The 24,644-nt window shown below is 45.0% G+C and overlaps 1 protein-coding gene across 1 annotated transcript; it reads right to left on the bottom strand.

Moving 5' to 3' along the window:
* Positions 1–1,153: 1,153 nt before the first annotated feature.
* Positions 1,154–21,355, bottom strand: LOC121546776 (transmembrane protein 51). Its single transcript, XM_041858013.2, has 3 exons — positions 21,019–21,355; positions 3,663–4,128; positions 1,154–2,960 (listed from the first exon to the last, which is right to left on the bottom strand). The coding sequence occupies exons 2-3, from the start codon at positions 4,055–4,057 to the stop codon at positions 2,573–2,575; spliced, it is 783 nt and encodes a 260-aa protein (XP_041713947.1). The 5' UTR covers positions 4,058–4,128; positions 21,019–21,355; the 3' UTR covers positions 1,154–2,572.
* Positions 21,356–24,644: the final 3,289 nt, after the last annotated feature.

Here is a 24,644-nt window from a genome sequence, read left to right as displayed (position 1 = left end):
GTCTTGGTGCTGATCCGTTTAGGAATGGAAAAGTTGAGCACCACCGGCACCATTTCCATTCATAAACAGATAAGCATCTCTAGTGCTCATCTTTTCCATTCACTTGAGGTTGTGACATATCGTTGGATCTACAAAACCGATGGTGTGGGACGTAGACTTCTTTCAACATAAGACCACTTGAGGTTTGAAAACATCTGACACTCATTCTAGAGTGTAGTGTCCCTTTAAGTACAGGAAATAGTGGTAATAAGCCATTGATTCCTTACAGTAAAAAATGGTCACACACACACAGAGGTACAGACAGCACTGCATAGGCATGACAACTACAGAGAGTATCAACAGTATTGATACATTGACGGGACCGCAGTGGAGAAGGTGGAAAGCTTCAAGTTCCTTGGCGTACACATTACCGACAAACTGAAATGGTCCACCCACACAGACTGTGTGGTGAAGAAGGCGCAACAGAGCCTCTTCAACCTCAGGAGGCTGAAGAAATTCGTCTTAGCACCTAAAACCCTCACAAACTTTTACAGATGCACAATTGAGAGCATCCTGTTGGGCTGTATCACCGCCTGGTACGGCAACTGCACCTCCCGCAACTGCAGGGCTCTCCAGAGGGTGGTGCGGTATGCCGAACGCATTACCGGGGGCAAACTACCCGCCCTCCAAGACACATACAGCACCCGATGTCACAGGAAGGCCAAAAAGATCATCAAGGACATCAACCACACAAGCCACTGCCTGTTCACCCCGCTATCATCCAGAAGGCGAGGTCAGTACAGGTGCATCAAAGCTGGGACCGAGAGAATGAAAAACAGCTTCTATCTCAAGTCCATCAGACTGTTAAATAGCCATCACTAGCACATTAGAGGCTGCTGCTGCCTATTGAAATCACTGGCCACTTTAAGAAATGGAACACTAGTCATTTTAATAATGTTTACACATCTTGCACTACTCATCTCATATGTTTATACTGTATTCTATTCTATAATATTATACTGTATCTTAGTCCAGGCCGCTCTGTCATTGCTTGTCCATATATGTATATATTCTTAAATCCCATTCCTCACTAGTTTTGTGTATATTGGGTATATGTTGTGAAATTGTTAGATATTACTTTTTAGATATTACTGCACTGTCGGAGCTAGAAGCACAAGCATTTCGCTACACCTGCTATAACATCTCCTAAACACGTGTGTGACAAATACAATTTGATTTGATATTGAAAGAACAGACTGCATTCAGAATAAAACTAAATGTACATGAGGTACATGTAGAAACTAGTAATTCAGCATTCAAAGATTCCTCTTCAAAGAAATATTCTTATTCTGTGTGAATAGGTATGTATTCTGTGAGCATATGCTAGTTTAGCAACTGTTTACTTATGTCAAGAAGGCTACTGTTGTGTACTGTTTGAGTTCCCACCTACAGTAAATGTATTGAGTAGTTGCTGAACAGGTTCATCAACATGACATGAAATCAGAAAATAGCATCCATATGATAAGAAAAGAATATTCTGGAATTCCGAATATTGCATGGATTTGCTCATTTCCATTGTCTGATAAGCATGAAACAAATAGACTAGAGAGAAAAGGCACTGACGTCTTCTTACTCGACTAAACAAAATGGGGTCAAACATCGGACACTACAACAACTTAATTCTCGGAATACTCCTAATGAAAACAGTGCTGGCAGTCAAGGAGCTGGTATTGCCGCATAGTTCAAGAGTGATGAGTGAGTGAGCAATGGGTGCCATTATCCCAGCTTCCAGCTGCTCAGAGAAAGAGTCCCTCGTGTCCTCTATTGAGCATAAAACAGCAAATGAAAAGAGCTGGACTACACTACTGCCTTCAGAGCCCAAACCCATTTCACCATGGCTACAGGGCAAAGGCTTCCAACTATCCATGAGCCTCAATTATACTCTATTGACAAGCAACACAGGCAGCAACGCACAAACACTGTCTGTGTAAAGCCATTGATTCAGTCGCCAAATAACACCTCTCTCAAAATGCAAGGAACAGCTGTCTAAGTAGCTGTACAGAATACAAAAACAACCATGAATAATAATACATTTAGCACACCATGGCTGACTTGACTGAGGATGAAGATGGAACTTGAAATTAAATCAGTAGGAGCATAAAAAAATATGGTAAACTGCATACAAATGAGATTTGGAACAGGGCTCATTGTAAAGTAATCGAAAGGCATCTAAGACATTAAGCAAGTATCTTTCCCAATCATATTGATCCTTTGAACCGAGCTTCAACGACCTTGTAAGATTCAATGTCCTTGTAATCCCAGTCTGAAATCGGAAGTGTGCTCTCTATCCAGCAAGTGTTGACCCAAAGTTCCAATCAAATCCCAGTGCCCCACGTTTGGAACTGTGTTCTCTGCTCACTCCCCTTGAGTGGCAGGTCTAAAACAGCCAGGTAAACATGACAAGTGCCATCGAGATGATTTAGCCACAGATGCATGACAAGGGGCCATCTAATTACATCTATTGTAGCACTGCACAACCAGTCCATCCATAGTGGGCCTCAGAGGATGCAGTACCCTGCTTTGATACCAAGTCTCAGAGCTGAGGCACTTTATCCTCATACATTGGTGGTGGAGTGAGCGGCTCAATACTCATCCCTCCCGGCGGCTGAGAGTTATCCGTGTTCTTCGTATGGATCTTCTCTGATTTAATCCTCTGGATTTTAAGGGGAAGGAGATTGAGGCCCGTTCGCCCAGCGCAGTGGTTAGGCGCAGCAACAGAGGCGGCAGGGTTAGTGGAGGTGGGTGTCATCTGGGTGACCTCTGACCCTTCGACCTCTATCTGCACACTGTCCACCAGGTCGTCGTAGGAGGGAAGCTGGGAGGAGCTGTGGCGCAGGTGGCTCTGGCGTAAGGGGTATTGGCTGCTGCCCACTGCCTCCTCGTAGCTGGGCACGGTGTACCTCTGGGCTCGCTCCTCGGCCCTGTTGACATTCATACACAAACATGGACATGAATAACTGCTCTTTCAGAATGGATTCTGTTTGTCTTTTACATTGTTGCTACTGTGTACTGTAGGCTATGCTGTGTGTTTTGCAACAGGTGTCCAAATACATTAGTGTTTTGTGGAGTTTACGTCAGGGGGCTTTAAGTGAAAAGTTACTAAAGAAAACACTGTAGTAAGACTCAAAGCACTTAAACATGGGTAAGCAATCTTTTTAGCAAAGACCCAGTGTTGGTGCAGGCATCCGCTCCAGCCAAAGCAAAGTAATTCACATCGAACAAATCAACTAACTACTTGAATCAGCTGTACATGTGTTAGAGCTTTGGCTGGCGCAAAAGCCTGCACTCACACACCAGCTCTCATAGGTTAAAGGGAAATTTCACCACTTTTCAACCACATATTCATCATCTCCAGCACCACCCCAAAATCAACATATGTGAAACGGTGGGTTTCTATGTTTTGTAATAAACAAATATAGAAGAAGATAAGGGTTTACGATGACATTATCCGGAAACACTGATGACATCATCTGGTGTACATCATGTGAGGTTAAACATATAGGAGCAGGCAAAGGTTAGTAAAGTAATAATGGTATTGCCCACCCCTGCAATGAACCCTGAGTAAACAAACCTGCTGAGGTCAGTAATTAGCTCAGTTATTATTCAGTAGCTACAGTACTCACGTCTCTCCGTCCTCCTCACCGGCAGCTGCGTTGTCTGCCCCCAGAGTCTGGGCCTCTTGAAGCGCTTGCTGCTCCCGCTGCTTGTTCCTCATGCCCAGGCACAGGGACAGCATGAGCATGGCCACCCCAGCCCCGACCAGCACAAAGGCCACCGATGAAGCCCTGCCCCTGTTGTCCGGTTTGGGGTTCCCTCCTCCGGTGCCACTGCTGTTGTTCACCGTGTCGGAGGGCACCACGCTCCACACAATCATGACGATGCCCAGGGCCACCAGCCCTACCCCAAGCGCACACAAGGCATACTGGGAACCCGAGTTTCCAGGACTGTTGTTGTGGTTTCTGGCTACAGGGGGGTTCGGGGGGTTCGGGGGCTCCCCACTTGCACCTGTACCCCGCATTTTTCCCCAAAACGTAGTTCCTCCTAGTGTTCAGCTAGGACAGCTAGCTGCTTCACACCTGGGGTCAAAGACTGAGGAGAGAGACAGTCAATTAGGGCACAGATAGAACACTGATACAGTAAAGAGGTTAATCTGTGGAGTAAACAATAACTTTCCAACACAAACCCCAATTTAACATGTATAATTGGGAAAACTGATTACACTCAAACTGTGGTAGAATTTGGATACATTGTTATTGTTCCAATAACTTCAATATAGGCCAATTAAAAAATGCACACTATCCTACACCTCACAATCACAATGTATTGCACTATTCACTTGCTTCTGAATTGGCTTGAATTTAAAGATATCCTACAACTGGAGTTCACATGCTGGGTTCACATGCTATAGCCTACCACTATATTAAAGGTGCAATCCGGGATTTCAAAAACTACTTAGCGGTCACCCCGCCACTTGTTTTGTTAAACAGCTGAGGGATGGGGCTGGAGAAATATAACCACTGTCAAATCCATAGACACAACTATGGATGCAAGGACACACCATACGTGAGATAAAAATAATACATTTTAACCATGTTGTTTTCAAGCTATACAGTGTTTGTTTACAATTACATTGTTTAGAAACAATGGAGTAAGACAAGCTTATATTTGGGGTTCTGATGGGGTATGACAGCTGAACTAAGCTCATGAGGTATTTATACATTATATTCTTTGAGCAGGGGCGCAACTTTCACTGGGAACGGGGGTCGTCCCCCCCCCACTTTCTGAAATTGCATTTTTGACCCCCCAAGTTTTATCACTGCAATGGGATACAAAAAGTGGCAATGGTGTGCTTTAGGACTATGCAGAGGCCTTTGTGCGGTCGGGTAGGCTGTTTGGAGTTTTTAGCCGGCTGGATTTAGGACTGCGAGGACACCACAGAACGGACTGACAGGCTGTGTGAAGGTAAAGCTTCTGGAAGGCTGGCTGACCAGCACGGGAGAGTTGAGCATAGTTCAGTGTGTGTTGCGCTCTTTCACCGAGTTGTAAAAGCAAGCAGAGCAGAAACTGGCTACTATTTAGTTGACGGATGTAGCTGGCAAGGTGACTGCTGTTTAACTTAACAGAAAAAAATAGTGTTTATTCACAGTGCTGAGCTAGTATTGTAACTGACATGTAACGTTAGCTAAATGTTTAATCCCCCCTCGACTGAGGTGAATAAATAAGCTACGCTAGCTAGCAGCTACCATAGCCAGGTCAGCTCTAGCCTCTGTCAGATAGTAATAATAGTCATCTCATTTCGCTATATAACAGCTGTTGTTTGTATGGAAATGTTTTGTAGCCTTTGTTTTGTCCCGTTTTAGAAATAAATTAACTTGGCTAGCTTTCGTCAGTTGATGTAACGTTCGAGAGAGAGCTGGCCAAAAGTTGGCTAACGTTAGCTATTCTTTTTGCCTCAATCACACTAGACCGGAGTCAAATGATGAAACCATCGGCCAAATGATTGAAAACTGATATTTTGATGTTTTTTTCAGTGCAATGTGAGTTTTTTTGTCAGTATGGCAATGTAACATTATTGATCTGTCAGTTTCCCTAGCTAATTCCCTACTTTTCACACTGACACAGTAATAAACAGATCTAACGTTACAGACTTCACTGTCATGGTGCACAGCAGATGTCTGTGCGGGATCGATGTCTTGATCTCGCTCCCGCTGGCTTTCTGTCCGACTCCCACCCGCTACCGCAAGAACTGGTCCCAAACCCAACTGCAGTCCTGCTATGTTATTTTAGGCATATGTGACGCAGCTCACTTGCCAGCCATGGTCCCAGACATTGTGTGCCAAATGCGCAAAAATAACTTAAGAAATAGGTTAAATTACCAGAGATTCTCACATGGCCCTTATATTGTAGTAATGGGCTAAATCAGCCAATATGCTAGATGTAGTTTGAAGAGAGCAGAGTTGGAGAGACTTGCACTTTCTCTTGAGCTATTTTTATAGCCTACCTTTTAGGAGTGGGAAGATTTTCAGAAATATGGGTGATCAATATTTAGGCCTATTTCTAGGCAATGTAGTAAACTATAGCCTAATCATAGGACTATTTAGGAGAAACATTTCCTTTGAAAGATAACTTCCCTGTGCTTCTCCGCCCATGCATAGGCTATTGCCTACTCTATTTAATTGAGACCACACGCGCACCTGATCTCACAGGTATGGCTACTGAACGGGAAGCAGCAAGACTGATGACAGTGACACTTGCTATGTTTTGCAACGCCCTATAGGATATAGCCTACCTTTTAGGAGGACGATTTGCAGGTAGAGACAAATAAATGGGTAATTAATACTTAATGAAAATTAAAAGGTGCAACGCTCGTTCAACCTTAGTAGATTAACCTGTGCGCGTTGTGCCTTTCTTTTCAATTATGATTACATTTTTGGATTGTTCGTCGACTCACGTTGGTTGAGTGCCCTCCTTCTTTCCATTATCAATATTTATTTACAGGCACTGTAGTAAACTACAGTCTAATCATATTTAAGTAAATGTCATATTCAAGTTTACTGCCACGTGATTCTCCGCCCATGTAGGCAGCCTACTCTATTTCAAATGAGACCACGCATACTAGGCGCACTTGAACTCTCACGCCCAACTAGGAGAGGTAGGCTACTGAAGTTGATGTAGCGAATTATGAGTGTGTGAATAATGTTTTAAAAAATGTGTGCTTTTAATACAATAGGTAGGCTAATCTGTGGGATAACAAAAATATTTGAATCCTAAAATAGTCTGTCTGACCGCCCGCTCCCGCCCGCAGCATGAAAACTGCCGACGGTGCTGCAATGATCTCTGTTGGGACCCGCAGGTCCCGCAGGCATCCCGTGGGAATGAGCCCTCTAGTTCAGTCAGTACACAACACTATGCTCATCATGTCTTAGCATAATCAGATAGTGACTGGCATCCCAGCAGGTTCAGACAGACAGGGATGACCAGTCTACAGAGCTCAGGTGAATTTTGCAGTAAATTAACAAGATCAGTGAATGATACAAAGTTCCATCTTGAATTGATGGGTAGACCTACAGGACAGCAGCTTAAGCTTAAAGCTACAGTCTGGGATCTGGGAATAATGGTCATTTCAATTATTGAACCATTGATTCTATTCTTGTATAATATAATGTATAAATGTACACCAAGGTAATTCTTTGTCATGCCTCATTTTAGGAGGATCAGATGATGACAGGGGTCTCAGCAGGGTCAGGCAGCCAGGGAAGACCAGTCTGTGACTGAGGTGAATTTTTGCAGATACAACACTCTCTGTGCAGCAAACACTGGACAAGCCAGATGCTATTTTAAGGCAGTCTGACAAACCTTCAAAGGTGATTTCCAAACTGTATCAAGGGTTGATAGAGGCTTTTCCCCGATGACACAAAACATGTAAAACAAAAATGTGAGGAAGACCTGATGTTGATGAATGGATACAGATATGTTTGAATGCCCAGTTATGTTCATTTAATCTCAGACATAAATTACTGCAGTTTAAGACCATCCATAGAACGTTAGTCCTATAGCTAACTGAGGAAAGATTGACCTAACACAAGTTATCATATAGCTAACTCTCGGCTGACAGAAACCATAATATGAATTAGCTAATAGTAATTACTATTTACAATTCATCACATCATGGGTGACCTCACCAGTGATCAAAATAATTGAGTAAAACACTTTCTAAAAATGTTAAGTAATCCGACGATGGGTAGTTTGTGTGCGCCACTATGTTTTTTTTTTTTTCATCAACCAAAGATAAGAAGAGGAGACAAGATGAGTTTGGTCTGTTTGAAGTATGCATGTTAAAGGGGGTGTGTCGTCTACCATCATTCACTTCCCTTCACTCACTTCCGGAAGTTTACTCGAAAGATAAGTGAACCATCCCTTCACCTAATTTTGCTATAACATCTTTGGTCTGACAGACGTTTACGTGACACCCAGAATGCATTGTATAATGTCAACAAACAAGGTGCTTAGCATTAGCGCATCATAATCAGTACTGTACAACCTTCAAAAAAGTATTTTACACACGTGTCCATTACAATCTATGCAAAACGTGAATACAATTGTATATACATTATGCTCCATACATACATACGGTATGCTACAGCGATATACAGAAAATAAGGCACTTACTTTGATAGGAACGCACACATGTCCAAAGTTATTATTTGTAAGGAAAACTACAATGAAGGCAATGCGAGCGCCAAACAGAAAATGTGCCATAGGGAAAAGGTTTTTGCAAGACTGCGCAAATGTCTGCATACTTGATCTGCTGAAACACTGGGGAAGTGATTGGGCTCTTTTCGTTGAGAGAAGTTTGTCCGGCTCAGTAAAGCCTCAAACATAAATTGTCTGCAACAGTGAAATGGACTACTTCTATGTGAATTAATGAGGAGGCGGAACACACCTCAATTCAAACTATTGTTAGAAAATAAAACTTGTTAGAAAATAACTTGAAATTGACAAGTTGAAACATAGATCATTAGCAGGCAGCGTGTCTTGGTTAGAGGGCAGCGCAGTCACAATCACAATCACATTTTGGAACAGTGAATGCATTCTAACATCACGCGAATAATAAAACTCACGCTGGGGCGACCGTTAGAGATATTTGGAACTCATAGTGAAAAGGTTAAGGGTATACTGGGCAACTTTCATAAGGTCTGGATGCCTTATATGGAATACAGTACGACTAAAGTAGTCGGTATTGAAAACATGCCCACGTCAGGGGAGATACCTATTTAAGCAATCCCTAGCTGCTGGGCTGCTCAGTCCTGGCCCTGGGGGTCTGCCGTCCTGTGGGTTGTCACTCTGGCCTTGGCCTAACACACCTGAAACCAATAATGAATGTTTCACTAAGATTCTAAAGCTGAGTGGGGTGTGTTGGGTTGGGGGCTGTTAGGTGGTGGACCTCTAGGGACAGGACGGGGTGACCCAGCTATATTGCGTGCAAGTAAAAAGAGCTCTACAGTAATATTAGTCGTATGAGATTAATTATATGGAGGATTTGCTGTTTCTGTGTGTTAATGTATATTTGGAGGTGTATGTAGGTTTTTTTGTGGTTTTTTGTTTCCAAACCTTTCCCTTGGGAATATTTTTGTGTGAACTGGGAAGGAAATTGTTTTGGGAGAGAGTTGAGTTATTGACTAGACTGGTGGGGGTCTGGCTGGTCGTCTGGTTGAAATTTGATATTTTTAGTCAGTTAAGAACAAATTCTTATTTACAATGACAGCCTACCCTGGCCAAACCCTCCCCTAACCCGGACGATGCTGGGCCAATTGTGTGACACCCTATGGGATTCCCGATCACAGCCAGTTGTGATACAGCCCGGGATCGAACCCGGGTCTGTAGTAATGCCTCTAGCACTGCGATGCGGTGCCTTAGACCGCTGCTCCACTCGGTCCCCCATATAGAGGATGTCTAAATAAAGACAATCAAAAGTATTTGTATTTTTTCAAGAGTTGTTCATTTGTTAAACTATTGGTTAAAGGTGCTACACAATATTTATTATTGAATTACCTTTGATGTAGTTCAGTCTTATTAAATCACTTAAACATACTTAATAATGATATCTTACCTAGCTTAATGACTGTGGGCATTGTTGCTTACCTTTTGTTAATAGAGACAGCATATTGGATTGTGTAGAAATGCAGGAAATTAGCTTTAGATGCCCAAAAGTATTCTGGGGGAGGACCTCCAGACCCCCCACCAGGTTATGTCCTCCCAACTTCTAAAACCAAAGTGGAGCCCCTCCCTTCAATAATCAATTAATTGTAATGTCCAAAAATTGACCAATCCCAAATTGCCCGTTTAAGAGGACAATTAAATATCTTATACAGTAGGCCTACACTAAAAATCTAATCTACACAGGAAATGGAATATGGGTGCTCCTGTGTGTTTATCTTTAAAAGAGTAAAAACTATTGCTCATAATAAAACCAGACCGGCATTTTGTAACACAATGAGTAACTAGTTGCCGTTTACCCTCATGCCAATAATCTGTCTCAGTTAGCAGTTAGTTAACCATACTGTAAGTGCTTAATGGTTATGATAAGCAGTTATTCATTTTACAGGCCTACTGGTAGACAACAAACTGGACCCAGGGGTAGACGTAACATAGGAAATGTAAATCCGGGCCACTCCAATTAGTATATGTTACATTTGGTATGGTTATGTAAGACGGAAGGTGGTAGGTGGTTAGTCGGGGTTGCGTGTTCAAATCTCATCACAGAGAACTTTAGCATTTTACGTCATTAGCAACTTTGCAACTACTTACTACTTTTTAGCTACTTTGCAACTACTTAGCATGTATGGTATGTATTACAATTCATACAATGTTACGAATTTGCAAAACGTATATGTTACGAATTCCAATTTGTTGTGGCTAACGTTAGCTAGTTGGCTAACGCTAATGTTAACTCGGTGGCTAATGTAAGATAAGCTAGGGGTTAGGCTTAGGAGTTAGGTTAAAGGGTTAAGGTTAGCTAACATGCTAAGTAGTTGCAAAGTTGCTAATGACCTAAAATGCTTAAGTTCGCTGTGATGAGATTTGAACACGCAACCTTTGGGTTGCTAGACATTCGAGTTACACGCCTACTCATCCACCCCGACTAACCACCTACTTTCATTTTTTTCATTTCATTTTTTGCCAAACGTAACATATCATACTAATTTGTGTGTCCCGGATTTACATTTACTATGTTACGTCTAGTCTATAAGACCAGGCTGGGCACAAAGGGTAATCTGTAAGGCTGAAGTTACACAAAGCAACATTCAAACAATCTTAGTTGCAGTTGTTTACAAGCATTTCGCTACACCCGCAATAACATCTATTAAATATGTGTGTCATCTGCTGCATTACATCGGGGTTTCACAAATTACTTCTTTACCCAACCGTTTAGTTATTGTAACAGCATGGATATTTAGTACAATTTAGCTAGCTAGCACAGTTCATGGTGGACAATTTCAGTTGAAACTGGTGAAGGTTCACTTCAAAAATGACATGTATTGACTGCCAAAACATGTACATAAACCATGACTAGCCATGATGTCAATCATTTTTATACATCTCCCGTTGTGCTAATGTCTCTTTGGTCAACCTTAATTACGGGTAATGGTGGGGAGTCGACTCCAAAATAATCGACGCCTGGTGTCGACTCCCATTTCTGAGTGTCAAGATTTGATTCTGCAAGGAATCGACTCCTCGACTCCTAAGATTCTTAATTTTTGGAACGGTGGAGAGTGTTTAGTTGCCATACTTCCGAGAACACTCGCATATCTTTCATAGCGAGCGAGGGACAGACAGGTCGGCCACTAGGCCTATCTATCGGTTATCAAAAGCTGTATCTCGCAATGCTGTATCTAGCAATTTCTTGGCTTGCAAAGTCTTCAGTAAAGCAGAGGCTATTATCAATGACCTAGGCTATGCTATTCTACATGCAACAGACTGAAGACACACTTGTATCATTAGCAAAGAGAAAGGGCAGGCGAGCCATCGCGAGGGAGAAAGGAGGGGGCAGGCATCAGAACCATTTCACGGCGCAATCAATCAGCAACTCAGTTGCAAGCAACCAAAGTTGCTTGAAGTTAATTTGTGTAACTCCAGCCTAAGAATAAGGCCTTCTTTATAGATATTGTAGGGCATTGCATGCGATTACTGAGCGATTACTAAGCAAGTAGGTATGAATAATCAACTTCATAGAACAACTCCAGAGGCCCGCATCTGACAGATTACAAGTTGCTAAGGCCAGCATGTCAGCAAAATAATAGCAAATCCATACATGCGCACACACCTAAGACAGACAGACAGAGACAGCCTACTCTCAGCGGCTTAAAATGTTCACAACTCTATTGCCAGCCCATTGGAAACTGTTGAATATAACAGTCCAATTGAATACTTACCATTCCATAGTTTGTAGAAATGAAAGTATGTGTGTGTGTGTGATAAGATGACCTATGCAATGGCAACAAACTCCTTTGTCACCGAGTTCGATTTGTTCTGCTTTTTACAGGACATTACATTTGGCAGACATTTGAGGAAGCATTCCTATTATTTTAGCTTCTGAAATTCTGTACCCTTGCATCAAGAGAACTGTTGATGTCTTTCTAAAGATGTGATGTTAGTTAGAAGTTAGAACTGGGCATAAAACAGTAGTAGTCTATATAAAAATAAACAATTTTGTTTTTATATAGTTAATTTATTTAATTATGTTTTTACAAAATCAGTTAAAATCGCACTGTTGATGTATTAGACTTCAGAATTGCATTGGGGGCATACGGAAGTGCATTCGGAAAGTATTCAGAACCCTTCACATTTTCCACATTTTGTTATGTTTCAGCCTTATTCTAAACATTTTTTTTTTTTTATTATTACTCAGCAATCTAGACACAATACCCCATAATGAGAAACTGAAAAATAGGTTGTTTGATTTTTTTTTATTACATGTATACAAACCAGAAATACCTTATTTACATAAGTATTCAGACCCTTTGCTATGAGACTCGAAGTTGAGCTTAGGTGCATCCTGTTTCCATCGATCATCCTTGAGATGTTTCTACAACTTGATTGGAGTCCACCTGTGGTAAATTCAATTGATTGGACATGATTTGGAAAGGCACACACCTGCTTTATATAAGGCCCCACAGTTGACAGTGCATGTCAGAGCAAAAACCAAGCCATGAGGTCGAAGGAATTTTCCGTAGAGCTCCGAGACAGGATTGTGTCGAGGCACAGATCTGGGGAAGGGGAAGAAACCATTTCTACAGCATTGAAGGTCCCCAAGAACACAGTGGCCTCCAGCATTCTTAAATGGAAGAAGTTTGGAACCACCAAGACTTCTTAGAGCTGGCCGCCCGGCCAAACTGAGCAATCGGGGGAGAAGGGCCTTGGTCAGGGAGGTGACCAAGAACCCGATGGTCACTCTGACAGAGCTCTAGAGTTCCTCTGTTGAGATGGGAGAACGTTCCAGAAGGACAACCATCTCTGCAGCACTCCACCAATCAGGCATTTATGGTAGAGTGGCCAGACAGAAGCCACTCTTCAGTAAAAGGCACATGACACCCCGCTTGGAGTTTGCCAAAAGGCACATAAAGACTCTCAGACCATGAGAAACAAGATTCTCTGGTCTGATGAAACCAATATTGAACTCTTTGGCCTGAATGCCAAGCATCACATCTGTAGCAAATCTGGCACCATACCTACGGTGAAGCATGGTGGTGGCAGCATCATGCTGTGGGGATGTTTTTCAGCGGCAGGGACTGGGAGACTAGTCAGGATCGAGGGAACGATGAACGGAGCAAAGTACAGAGAGATCCTTGATGAAAACCTGCTCCAGAACGCTCAGGACCTCAGACTGGGGGCGAAGGTTCACCTTCCAACAGGACAACGACCCTAAGCACAAAGCCAAGACAATGCAGGAGTGGCTTCGGGACAAGTCTCTGAATGTCCTTGAGTGGCCCAGCCAGAGCCCGGACTTGAACCCGATCTAACATCTCTGGAGAGACCTGAAAATAGCTGTGCAGCGACGCTCCCAATCCAACCTGATAGAGTTTGAGAGGATCTGCAGAGAAGAATGGGAGAAACTCACAAAATACTGGTGTGCCAAGCTTATAGCATCATACCCAAGAAGAATCAAGGCTGTAATCACTGCCAAAGGTGCTTCAACAAAGTACTGAGTAAAGGGTCTGAATACTTATGTAAATGTTATATTTCCGTTTTTTATTTTTCATAATTTAGCAAACATTTCTAAAAAAACTTCGTCATTATGGGGTATTGTGTGTAGATTGATGAGGGAAAAAACTATTTAATCAATTTTAGAATAAGAAAAAGTCAAGGGGGCTGAATACTTTCCAAAGGCACTGTATGCTACTGCTCGACAATTTTTGGTCGACCAACAGCCTATCGACCAAATAATCGACCAGGCAAATAATTGGGTTCAGCTCAAGTTTAAACATCTTCTGTTGTACAGGAAGTGAATAGCTTAATCAATTGATAGTGACAGAATTAGATTACTTACCAAGCAAAGTCAGCCTTTGAATGTCAAAGAAACGAAACAATGATAGCCCCACATGCATCGGAGTCACGTCTTTCCTGGGTATTTTACAGCTAGTTTCTAACATAAAGTATCGCGGACCAAAGCGCTGTTATAGACCTTTATATAATCTGATTATTTTATTTTCTTCCAAATCTTAAGATAACAAGGGGTAGGCCTGTGCTTTTTGCTATTTTCTTAAAAGGTAGGCATGGTGGGTGGAGAAATTGACCGACATATGGATATAGCAGCCTATAGCCTAATTTCATCTGTCAAACAAGTAGGCGTACCTTTTATTTCTTAAATAGGAAGAAATAGGCTCCAACAAAGTCCTCATTGTTAGTCAAATGAAGACTGTTGAAATGAATTATGCCTACTTGAATTTGCCTACTTTCAGCACCATGAGCTGTCTATTTCCGATTGATTGTGCCGCGGCTTCTGCTGCAACTTTCAGCACCACGATGTAAGTTCCTCAAATCTGGCTGTCACGGTTTCGGCCGAGGCTGCTCCTCCTCCTGGTTCGGGCAGGCATCGCCGGTCGTCGTCCCCGGAGTACTAGCTGCCACCGATCTATGTTTCATGTTCGTTTGGTTTGGTCTTGATGTTGTACACCTGTGTCTAGTTAGTCCTCATTAGTGTTCTATTTAAGTCTCGTTGGGTGTGTCTGTGTTTGTGTGTGATTATTTCTGTCGTGTGTTGTGCTTGTTTTGCTTTCGCTCAGTTGAGCTTCACTCCACTGTGTTGGAGCGTTTACGCACATGTTTAGTGCGCCTTTTGTTTGTGTCGCCTTCGTGCGTAGTTTCGCCTTCGGGCAAGTTTTGTTCGTATTTTCCTTGTTGGAATTTGAACTAAAGTCTTTTGGACTATACTTCGGTGTCCTGCGCTTGATTCCACCACTACACCCACCTACAGCATTTTTGACAGAATCACACACCATAAAGAATGGAATCAGCAGGAACCGCAGCAGCCCAGGCGACGCTGGAGGACAAGGTCCGTGAACAAAGTGACCAGATCCTGCAGATGGGGTCCGCACTGCAGGAGGTGATCACCACCATCCGAGGCTGGGGGACTCCTCCACCGCCATCCTCCCTGCCAGCACCATCGGCCAGTCAGCCCATTCCCGGTCCGGAACCCCGAGGAGTTCGACTCTCGCTCCCGAGGGCCTACGATGGGACCGCGGCCGGGTGTCAGGGATTCCTTCTCCAGGTGGAGCTGTACCTGGCCACCGTGCACCCGGCGCCCTCGGGACATGAGAGCGTGTCCGCCCTGATCTCCTGCCTTTCCGGGAAGGCGTTGGAATGGGCCAACGCGGAGTGGAGGAGGATCGACGCGGATACCATCACCTACGACGAGTTCTCCCGCCGCTTCAGGGCGGTGTTTGACCATCCCCCGGAGGGGAAAGCGGCGGGGGAGCGTCTGGTCTTCCTCCGGCAGGGGAGGAGGAGTGCCCAGGAGTTCGCCCTAGAATTCCGTACTCTAGCGGCAGATGCAGGGTGGAATGAGCGGGCTCTCGTCGATCACTACAGATGTGGTCTTCGCGAGGACGTCCGTCGGGAGCTGGCCTGTAGGGACACCAGGCTCTCGTTTGACCAGTTGGTCGACATGTCCATCAGGCTGGATAACCTGCTAGCTACCCGCGGACGTTCCGAGGGGGTCCGTCCATTTCACCCTCCAGCGCCTCCGAGCCGTTGCCCCATGGAGCTCGGGCGCTGGCGCTAGAGAGCGGAGGAGGAAGAGCCCGAGGGCCTGTCTCCTGCACCAAGTGCGGTCGTGGAGGGCACACTGCGGCCAGGTGCTGGGGAGGGTTCTCCGAGGAGAGGACAACAGGCCACGCACTGGGGGCCTCCCAGGTGAGTAGACGCCCCGCTTACCCAGAGCTTTCTGTTGCGCACTTTTGTATACCTGTTGGTTTTCCACAGGTTGCACCTCATTCCCAGCATAAGGCGCTAGTAGATTCAGGCACAGCTGGGAATTTTGTTGATCGAAGTTTTGTTTAGGAGTTAGGGATCCCTCTCCTACCTGTTGACAAACATTTTCCCGTACATGCCTTAGATAGCCGCCCGTTGGGGTCGGGGTTGATCAGGAGGTCACAGCGCCACTTAGGATGTGTGCGCAGGGGGGGTCATGAAGAGACTATACAGCTGTATCTGATCGACTCTCCTGCGTACCCAGTGGTGCTGGGGATTCCCCTGGTTAAGCACCCATAACCCTGCTATTTCGTGGCAACAGAGGGCTCTCGATGGGTGGTCTGCTCAGTGTGAGGGGCGATGTCTGGGTGTTTCCGTGGGGGCGACTTCGGTGGAAAGTCCAAACCAAGTGCCCGCACTGCACATTCTGCCTGAATATGGGGATTTAGCTCTTGTGTTTAGCAAAACTAGGGCGACGCAGTTGCCTCCCCATAGACAGGGGGATTGTGCGATTGATCTCCAGGCAGGAGCAGCGCTCCCACGGAGCCATGTGTATCCTTTGTCTCAAGAGGAGAGGAAAGCTATGGGAGACTTACATAGCCGAATCTTTGAGACAGGGATACATTCGGCCTTCCATTTCCCCCGCCTCTTGAGTTTCTTTTTGTGAAAAAGAAAGATGGAGGGTTGCGCCCGTGCATTGATTACCGTGGTCTCAATCAGATTACTGTGAAATACAGTTATCCACTCCCTCTGATTGCGACCATGACGGAGTCATTGCATGGGGTGCGGTTTTTCACAAATTGGATCTCAGGAGCGCGTATAACTTGGTGCGCATTAGGGAGGGCGATGAATGGAAAACGGCGTTTAGTACCACGTCAGGTCATTTCAGTATCTTGTCATGCCATATGGGTTGATGAATGCTCCATCAGTCTTCCAATCCTTCGTAGATGACATTTTCCGGGATATGCAGGGACAAGGGGTGGTCGTGTACATTGATGATATTCTGGTGTACTCGTCTACCCGAGCCGAGCATATAACCCTGGTGCGACGTGTATTGAGGAGGCTGTTGGAGCACGACCTATATGTCAAGGCAGAGAAATGTCTGTTTTTCCAGGAGTCGGTCTCCTTTTTGGGTTATCGGTTGTCCGCGTCAGGGGTGAGAATGGAGGTGGATTGTGTGTCCGCTGTGAGTAATTGGCAAACTCCAACCACTGTAAAAGAGGTGCAGCAGTTCTTGGGCTTTGCGAATTACTACCGGAGGTTTATCCGGGGTTTTGGACAGGTGGCAGCTCCCATCACGTCCCTTCTGAAGGGGGGTCCGGTGCGCCTGCAGTGGTCAGCTGATGCGGACAGGGCCTTTGGGAGACTGAAGGACCTGTTTCACGTCGGCTCCGGTGCTGGCGCATCCGGATCCCACAATTCCATTTCAGGTTGAGGTGGACGCATCTGAGGCTGGTATAGGGGCCGTTCTCTCTCAACGGTCCGGCTCGCCACCTAAACTCCGCCCCTGTGCTTTTTACTCCAAAAAGCTCAGCCCGGCGGAGCGTAACTATGACGTTGGGGACAGGGAGCTGTTAGCTGTAGTTCAAGCCCTTAAGGTGTGGAGGCATTGGCTTGAGGGGGCTCAACACCCCTTTCCTCATTTTGACTGACCATCGGAACCTGGAGTACATCCGGGCAGCGAGGAGACTGAACCTCGCCAGGCTCGATGGAGTATGTTTCTCACCAGGTTCGTATTTAAAATCACGTACATCCCTGGGTCCCAGAATGGTAAGGCAGATGCACTGTCCCGGCGGTATGACACGGAGGAGAGGTCCGTTGAGCCTACTCCAATACTACCGGAGTCTTGCCTTGTGGCACCGGTGGTGTGGGAGGTCGATGCCGAGATCGAGCGAGCGTTGCGTACAGACCCCAGCCCTCCACAATGTCCTGAGGGTCGGAGGTACGTTCCGCTCGAGATTCGGGATCGACTCATCTACTGGGCTCACACGTCACCCTCCTCTGGACATCCGGGTATTGGCCGGACAGTGCATTGCCTTAGCACTAAATACTGGTGGCCTACTTTGGCTAGGGATGTGAGGGTTTACGTCTCCTCCTGCTCGGTGTGCGCCCAGTGTAAGGCGCCCCGACATCTGCCCAGGGGTAAGTTACAGCCCCTACCCGTTCCACAACGACCATGGTCCCACCTCTCGGTGGATTTTGTAACAGACCTTCCCCTCTCTCAGGGGAATACCACCATCCTGGTCGTTGTGGACCGGTTCTCTAAGGCCTGTCGTCTTCTCCCTATGTCAGGTCTTCCTACTGCCCTACAGACTGCTGAGGCCCTATTTACCCACGTCTTCCGGCACATTACGGGGTCCCCGAGGATATAGTGTCTGATCGAGGCCCCCCAGTTTACCTCCCGGGTGTGGAGAGCGTTTATGGAGCGTTTGGGGGTCTCGGTTAGCCTTACCTCGGGGTACCACCCGGAGGTAACGGGCAGGTAGTACGTGTTAACCAGGATGTGGGTAGGTTTCTGAGGTCGTATTGCCAGGACCGGCCTGAGGAGTGGGCGCGTTACATTCCCTGGGCCGAGATGGCCCAGAATTCTCTCCGCCACTCCTCTACCAACCTAACCCCCTTTCCAATGTGTATTAGGTTACCAGCCGGTTCTGGCACCGTGGCAGCAGAGCCAGATCGAGGCCCCCTGCGGTGGATGATTGGATGAGGCGCTCGGAAGAGACGTGGAACGCTGCCCACGTCCACCTGCAGCGGGCCGTCCCGTCGTCACAAGGCGAGCGCCGATCTCCACCGCAGTGAGGGGCCCGGTGTACGCACCCGGAGATCGAGTCTGGCTCTCTACCAGAAACCCTACCCCTCCGCCTGCCCTGCCGGGAAGCTGGGTCGGCGGTTTGTGGGGGCCCCTTTAAAGTCCTGAGAAGATTGAACGAGGTGTGTTATAAGTTACATCTACCTGTTGAATATAAGAATATTAACCCCTCGTTCCATGTGTCTCTTCTCAGGCCGGTGGTAGCTGGTCCACTCCAGGACAATGAGATAGGAGAGACTCCTCCGCCCCCATTGGACATCGAGGGGGCTCCGGCGTACACCGTTCGGTCCATCTTGGACTCCAGACGCCGGATGGGGGGTCTCCAGTATCTCGTGGAGTGGGAGGGGTACGGCCCGGAGGAGCGGTGCTGGGTGCCGCGGAGGGACATCCTAGACCCATCTCTCCTGTCGGAGTTCCACCGGGACCATCCCGCGCGCCCTGCTCCGCGTCCTCCTGGTCGTCCCCGAGGCCGGGGTCGGCGCACGGCTGGGCCGCGCGTCAAGGGGGGGGTACTGTCACGGTTTCGGCCGAGGCTGCTCCTCCTCCTGGTTCGGGCAGGCATCGGCGGTCGTCATCCCCGGAGTACTAGCTGCCACCGATCTATGTTTCATGTTCGTTTGGTTTGGTCTTGATGTTGTACACCTGTGTCTAGTTAGTCCTCATTAGTGTTCTATTTAAGTCTCGTTGGGTGTGTCTGTGTTTGTGTGTGATTATTTCTGTTTTGTGTTGTGCTTGTTTTGCTTTCGCTCGGTTGAGCTTCACTCCACTGTGTTGGAGCGTTTACGCACATGTTTAGTGCGCCTTTTGTTTGTGTCGCCTTCGGGCAAGTTTTGTTCGTATTTTCCTTGTTGGAATTTGAACTAAAGTCTTTTGGACTATACTTCGGTGTCCTGCGCTTGATTCCACCACTACACCCACCTACAGCATTCTTGACACTGGCTTATTGTAAGGTCAATAACTCTGATAAATACATAATGGGCCAGAAACATATTGTTTTTAATGAAATCAATTATAGTAGTAGCAAGCTATCAAAGTTGTTCCTCCTTCTCATCTTCGCCTTCTCCTTCTCAATCTGTTCAGAGCATAGGCTATAGGCTAGTCCGCGTGCGCGATATGATGAATTGTTTGGACTAGGCCAATCCCCCCCAAAATATTGGAAGAAACCTTCGACTCTTCTCCTGACCTGCCATCCTAGACCTACACAGCACAGCATTGGTTAAGCAGCACACAAAAACGTTTTTGATCAGCAAGAGCAGAGCAGGCCGGGGCTCAGGGTTGAAATAGCCATTGCAGTGGCTATCTTAAAAATATACCGTTACTCTGTGCTTCTCCGAGCATACACTTCGTAGCCTATAGGCTATGGATCATTTGATTGAGACCACAGTGAATAGCCTATAGGCGCAATTGATATTGCGTGCCCAGTGGAGAATCAGAGATGAGGGGTGGCATCGGGCACACAGCGATATATATAGCCTAATAAGTAACTAATTCTAAAACACTGAGAAATATTTACATTTCATCAATTACATGACCCTCCCCTGGACTAGATTTTTTTTTTTTATACTAAACCCTCCCCTTGATTGAAATTGAAAAAGCATGACCCTCACCCATTTTTCTTCAGGTAACCATTCTGTAAATGTATATCTGTCCCTAAGGTCCTTGGACCTTAAGGAGTAATGGTAGGCTCATTTCCATATTTATTAAGAGTACATCTTGGGCTAGGTAAGGCTGTATATTGCAATACAAGTATGCCCCCAATGCAATTCTGAAGTCTAATACATCCACAGTGCGATTTCAACAGATGTTTTACTTTGTGTCAAATATTTTGTTGAATTTATACACCATTCCAACATTGTTTAGCATTATCTAGTCCAATTGTGGCATCCACTATTTGTATCAGTTTACGCAGTTTCAATGGGGGACTTTTATTTTGAAAGCAAACCGCTGAGTCTACTATTGTTTCTCACGCTAATATTGTTCACAACATACACGTCTTTGTCCCAGTAGCCCAGTATAAAATCTTACCCGCTAGCTACACAGTGGTGTGTTCGGAAAACAAATAAATTATCCCATACTATTCTCGTTATAATAGCATATCAGTAGGCTATAGTCTAAGTATGAATGTCAAAGTTACTAAACTGATAAAAACCAAGGAGGTTTGTAATAATCAAGAAATGGGGTGGTAGCCTTCACGGCCTTACCTTTGCATTGCTGACTGACAAAGATCCGCGCGGTGTGATGTTTTCATTTGTAATCATCCATTCCAAATAGTGTTTTCTGTTTTCGAAGTTGATCACCCCCGATCAAATTAATTATGAATGTAAACTATGTCTTGGAAATTCACTATTCTCGCCTATTTTCAAACCAGGAACTTTCGCCGACGGAAGGGCTAAAGAAAAAGTAACAACGTATAAGCAACTTTATGCTTGATCCGAAATGTATGCTTGATCCGTATAACGTAGCCAGCGGCTTCTATGGAGGACGTAACACAATTGTGGAGGCATGCAGAGGCCAAATCAAGCGCTGTAGGGCATGGCCATGTGCCTCTCAAATGTTGTAACAATGCCGCCAGCTCTGTATAGCTCCGCATTGACATGATTGGTTGACTGTAGGTGAGGGCGGGAGGTCCTGTATAAACATGTCAACTTCCTTCACAACAGCTCTGCCCTGTTCTGTGAAGTACAAGTATGAATGCTTTGACCAGAGGCCATATCACTTTAAAGTGTTGCATGGTCAATCTGATGTCTGCATTGGCCATACAGCATTTCCGGTGATGTGGCCTCTGCAGAAGTCATGGCATTTATACTTCTTGCACTTTGCCAAGTAGTGCAGAGCTGTTGTCAAGGAAGTGAGTTTGTGTTTATACAGGACCTCCTGCCCTCACCTACCGTCAACCAATCATGTCAATGCAGAGCTTTACCAAGCCCTTCACATTGTTACACAATTTTAAAGGCACACGGTGATGCAGTATGGAGCTCAGTTTGGCCTCTGTGTGCCTCCGGAGGCTTCGAAGTTGCCCATACCATCCATATGGCGCCACCGACCACATTTTCAGATCAAGCATACATTGGCTCTTAATGCTGCATGGCCAATGCAGATGCCAGATTGACCATGCAGCGCCTTTTACACGCCCAGTCCAGTATTAACACCTTCACTCTCGGTTTTGCTTGCTGAATCTTGCGAGATGGCCGCGCACATCTGGGGTGTATTCATTACGCCGATTCTGATGCAAAACGTTTCGCAAAAGAAACCGCTCTTCAACGTGAAGTAAAAGCTGTTGGGTTCTTAAACGGAAGTTGTAGTTCATTTTAATTTTATCGTTTCTAAGCATTGCCATTCCAATCCGAAAAGTCTGCGAAGTGTTTGGCACAAGCTGCACATCTATACAATTAGAAATTATTCCATTCTCTAAAGTGGAGTGAAGTCCACGGTGTTCCTTCTAACTTCTTCCAACCGCTTGTTAAGAGAGACATAGCTGAACTCCAACTTCTATTTAAGGCAAAACGGAACTCACCAGCGTTTGGAGTAAGCGGTTTCTGTTGCAACATACTAAACGTTTTGCAACATAATCGGTGTAATGAATTCACCTCTGTCAAGCATGGGAAGTGTTGGGTTTAATAACATATATTCAACACTGCCTGTACACTATTGTGACTAAAACACACATCAGAACTGCCAACTCTCACGCATTGGCCGGAGACACTCATTTTACCCTAATATCATGCTCTCATGGAACACCTCTTATACTGTATCTCACGCATTGAAAAATACTGCTTTTATTTTTCTAATTAGTCCATTAGTCAAATGTGTTTCAAATTGTTTCGAAATCGGAAAATCTGCGCCTGCAATGTAACATCACGAGCGGAACCTCTATCATTGTCCTGTCTTGCCACAGCACTGTGAACCGCAGCACGTTGAAGCATGTGATTGGTCTAGTTGTGTAAGGGATCAAGGGGATTGGATGCATGTCTTAAAGAAACGCCCCTCAAGATTAGAGTCGGGTGAATGGAGAGAGAGAGAACGTTCTCTGCTGAGTTTATAAAACTGTAAAAAGAGCAGCACGGTAACACTGTTTTGCTTACAATGTTGTCAACAGTATTAGGTTGCTGTTACTCCCGGCCCAGTTTCAGAATGCAGCCTTTTGACAGCATGTACTAGTCGATTTAATCCACACTTGCATTAGTCCCCTCGTTTGGTTATTGGCATTTAGGCTGTGACAAAAAAAGGGCAGCAGACAGACCAAAAGTATGTTTTAGCAGGGAAGTTTGGTAGAGAGACCTGATTTATAACTATGAAAATCATTTTGTCAGATTGTGAACCCAAAAATGTAAATTTGATTCTAGAAGAGGGACAATAAATAGAAAAATAATTTGTTTAGGGTGTAGGGGCAGATTTATGTAATCTTGTCTTCAGGATAATGTATTATCTATTTACTTTATTTATTCTAATCAGTGGAACAATTCTCATTCTTAACAATAGGGTAATTACTGTGCTTGTTGTTGCCACCTGGTCTCAGGGCATTTCGTATTATTCTGTACGTAAAACTGAGACTCACTATTTGTATATGTTACATTTTGTATGGTATATATTAATTTGTGGATGTCCATCACCCATTTTCTATTATACGTTACGAATGACAATTTGTATTATATGTTCTAGCTAGGTAGCAACATTAGCCAGCCCACTAACATTAGCTAGGCCGGGTTAGGGTTAGCAGGTAGCTTAGCTAGCAGGTAGCTTAGTGGTTAAGAGCGTTGTGCCAGTAACCGAAAGGTAGCTGGTTCTAATCCCCAAGCCAACTAGGTGAAAAATCTGTCGATGTGCCCTTGAGCAAGGCACTTAACCCTAATTGCTCCTGTAAGTCGCTCTGGATAAGAGCGTCTGCTAAATGACTAAAATGTAAATGTTAAGGTTAGGGTCAAGTTTAGGATTCAGATTAAAGGGTTAGGGGAAGGGTTAGCTAAAAGGGTTAAGGTTAGGGGAAGAGTTTGCTAACATGCTAAGTAGTTGAAAAGTAACAAAACATTAGTAAGTAGTTGAAAAGCTGCCAATTAGCTAAAGTTGTCCGTGATGAGATTTGAACTCGCAAACTTTGGGTTTCACGTTATACGCCCACTCATTCACTCCCCTTTAGTTTTTGCCTTATTAAGTAACCATCTGTCTTATGTAACCATACCAAATGTAACATATCATACTAAATGCGGTGTCTCTAAGTTACCTACAGAATAATACAAAATGGTCTGAGACCAGGTTGCCACATCATACGCCCACCAAATCATACCCCAACCAAATCAAATCAAATTTGATTTGCCACATGCGCTGAACACAACAGGTGTAGACATTACAGTGAAATGCTTACTTTCAAGCCCTTAACCAACAATGCAGTTTTTAAGAAAATAAAAAAAGTGTTAAGTAAAAAATAGATCTAAATGAAAAAATATAAATAATTAAAAGAGCAGCAGTAAAATAAAATAACAGTAGGGAGACTATATACAGGGGGTACCGGTACAGAGTAAATGTGCGGGGGCACCGGTTAGTCGAAGTAATTGAGGTAATATGTACTGTACATGTGGGTAGAGGTAAGATGACGCAGATGCTAAGCTACAGGACTTTTATGCTAGCACAGACTGGAACATGTTCCGGGATTCTTCAGATAGCATTGAGGAGTACACCACATCAGTCACTGGCTTCATCAATAAGTGCATCGATGATGTCGTCCCCACAGTGACCGTACGTACATACCCCAACCAGAAGCCATGGATTACAGGAAACATCCGCACTGAGCTAAAGGGTAGAGCTGCCGCTTTCAAGGAGCGGGAATCTAACC

The sequence above is a fragment of the Coregonus clupeaformis genome, chromosome 30 (genome assembly GCF_020615455.1).
Source record: "Coregonus clupeaformis isolate EN_2021a chromosome 30, ASM2061545v1, whole genome shotgun sequence".
Classification (NCBI taxonomy): Eukaryota; Metazoa; Chordata; class Actinopteri; order Salmoniformes; family Salmonidae; genus Coregonus; species Coregonus clupeaformis.
Note: the sequence above shows the minus strand (reverse complement) of the source record. Positions and strands in the feature narration are given on the sequence as shown.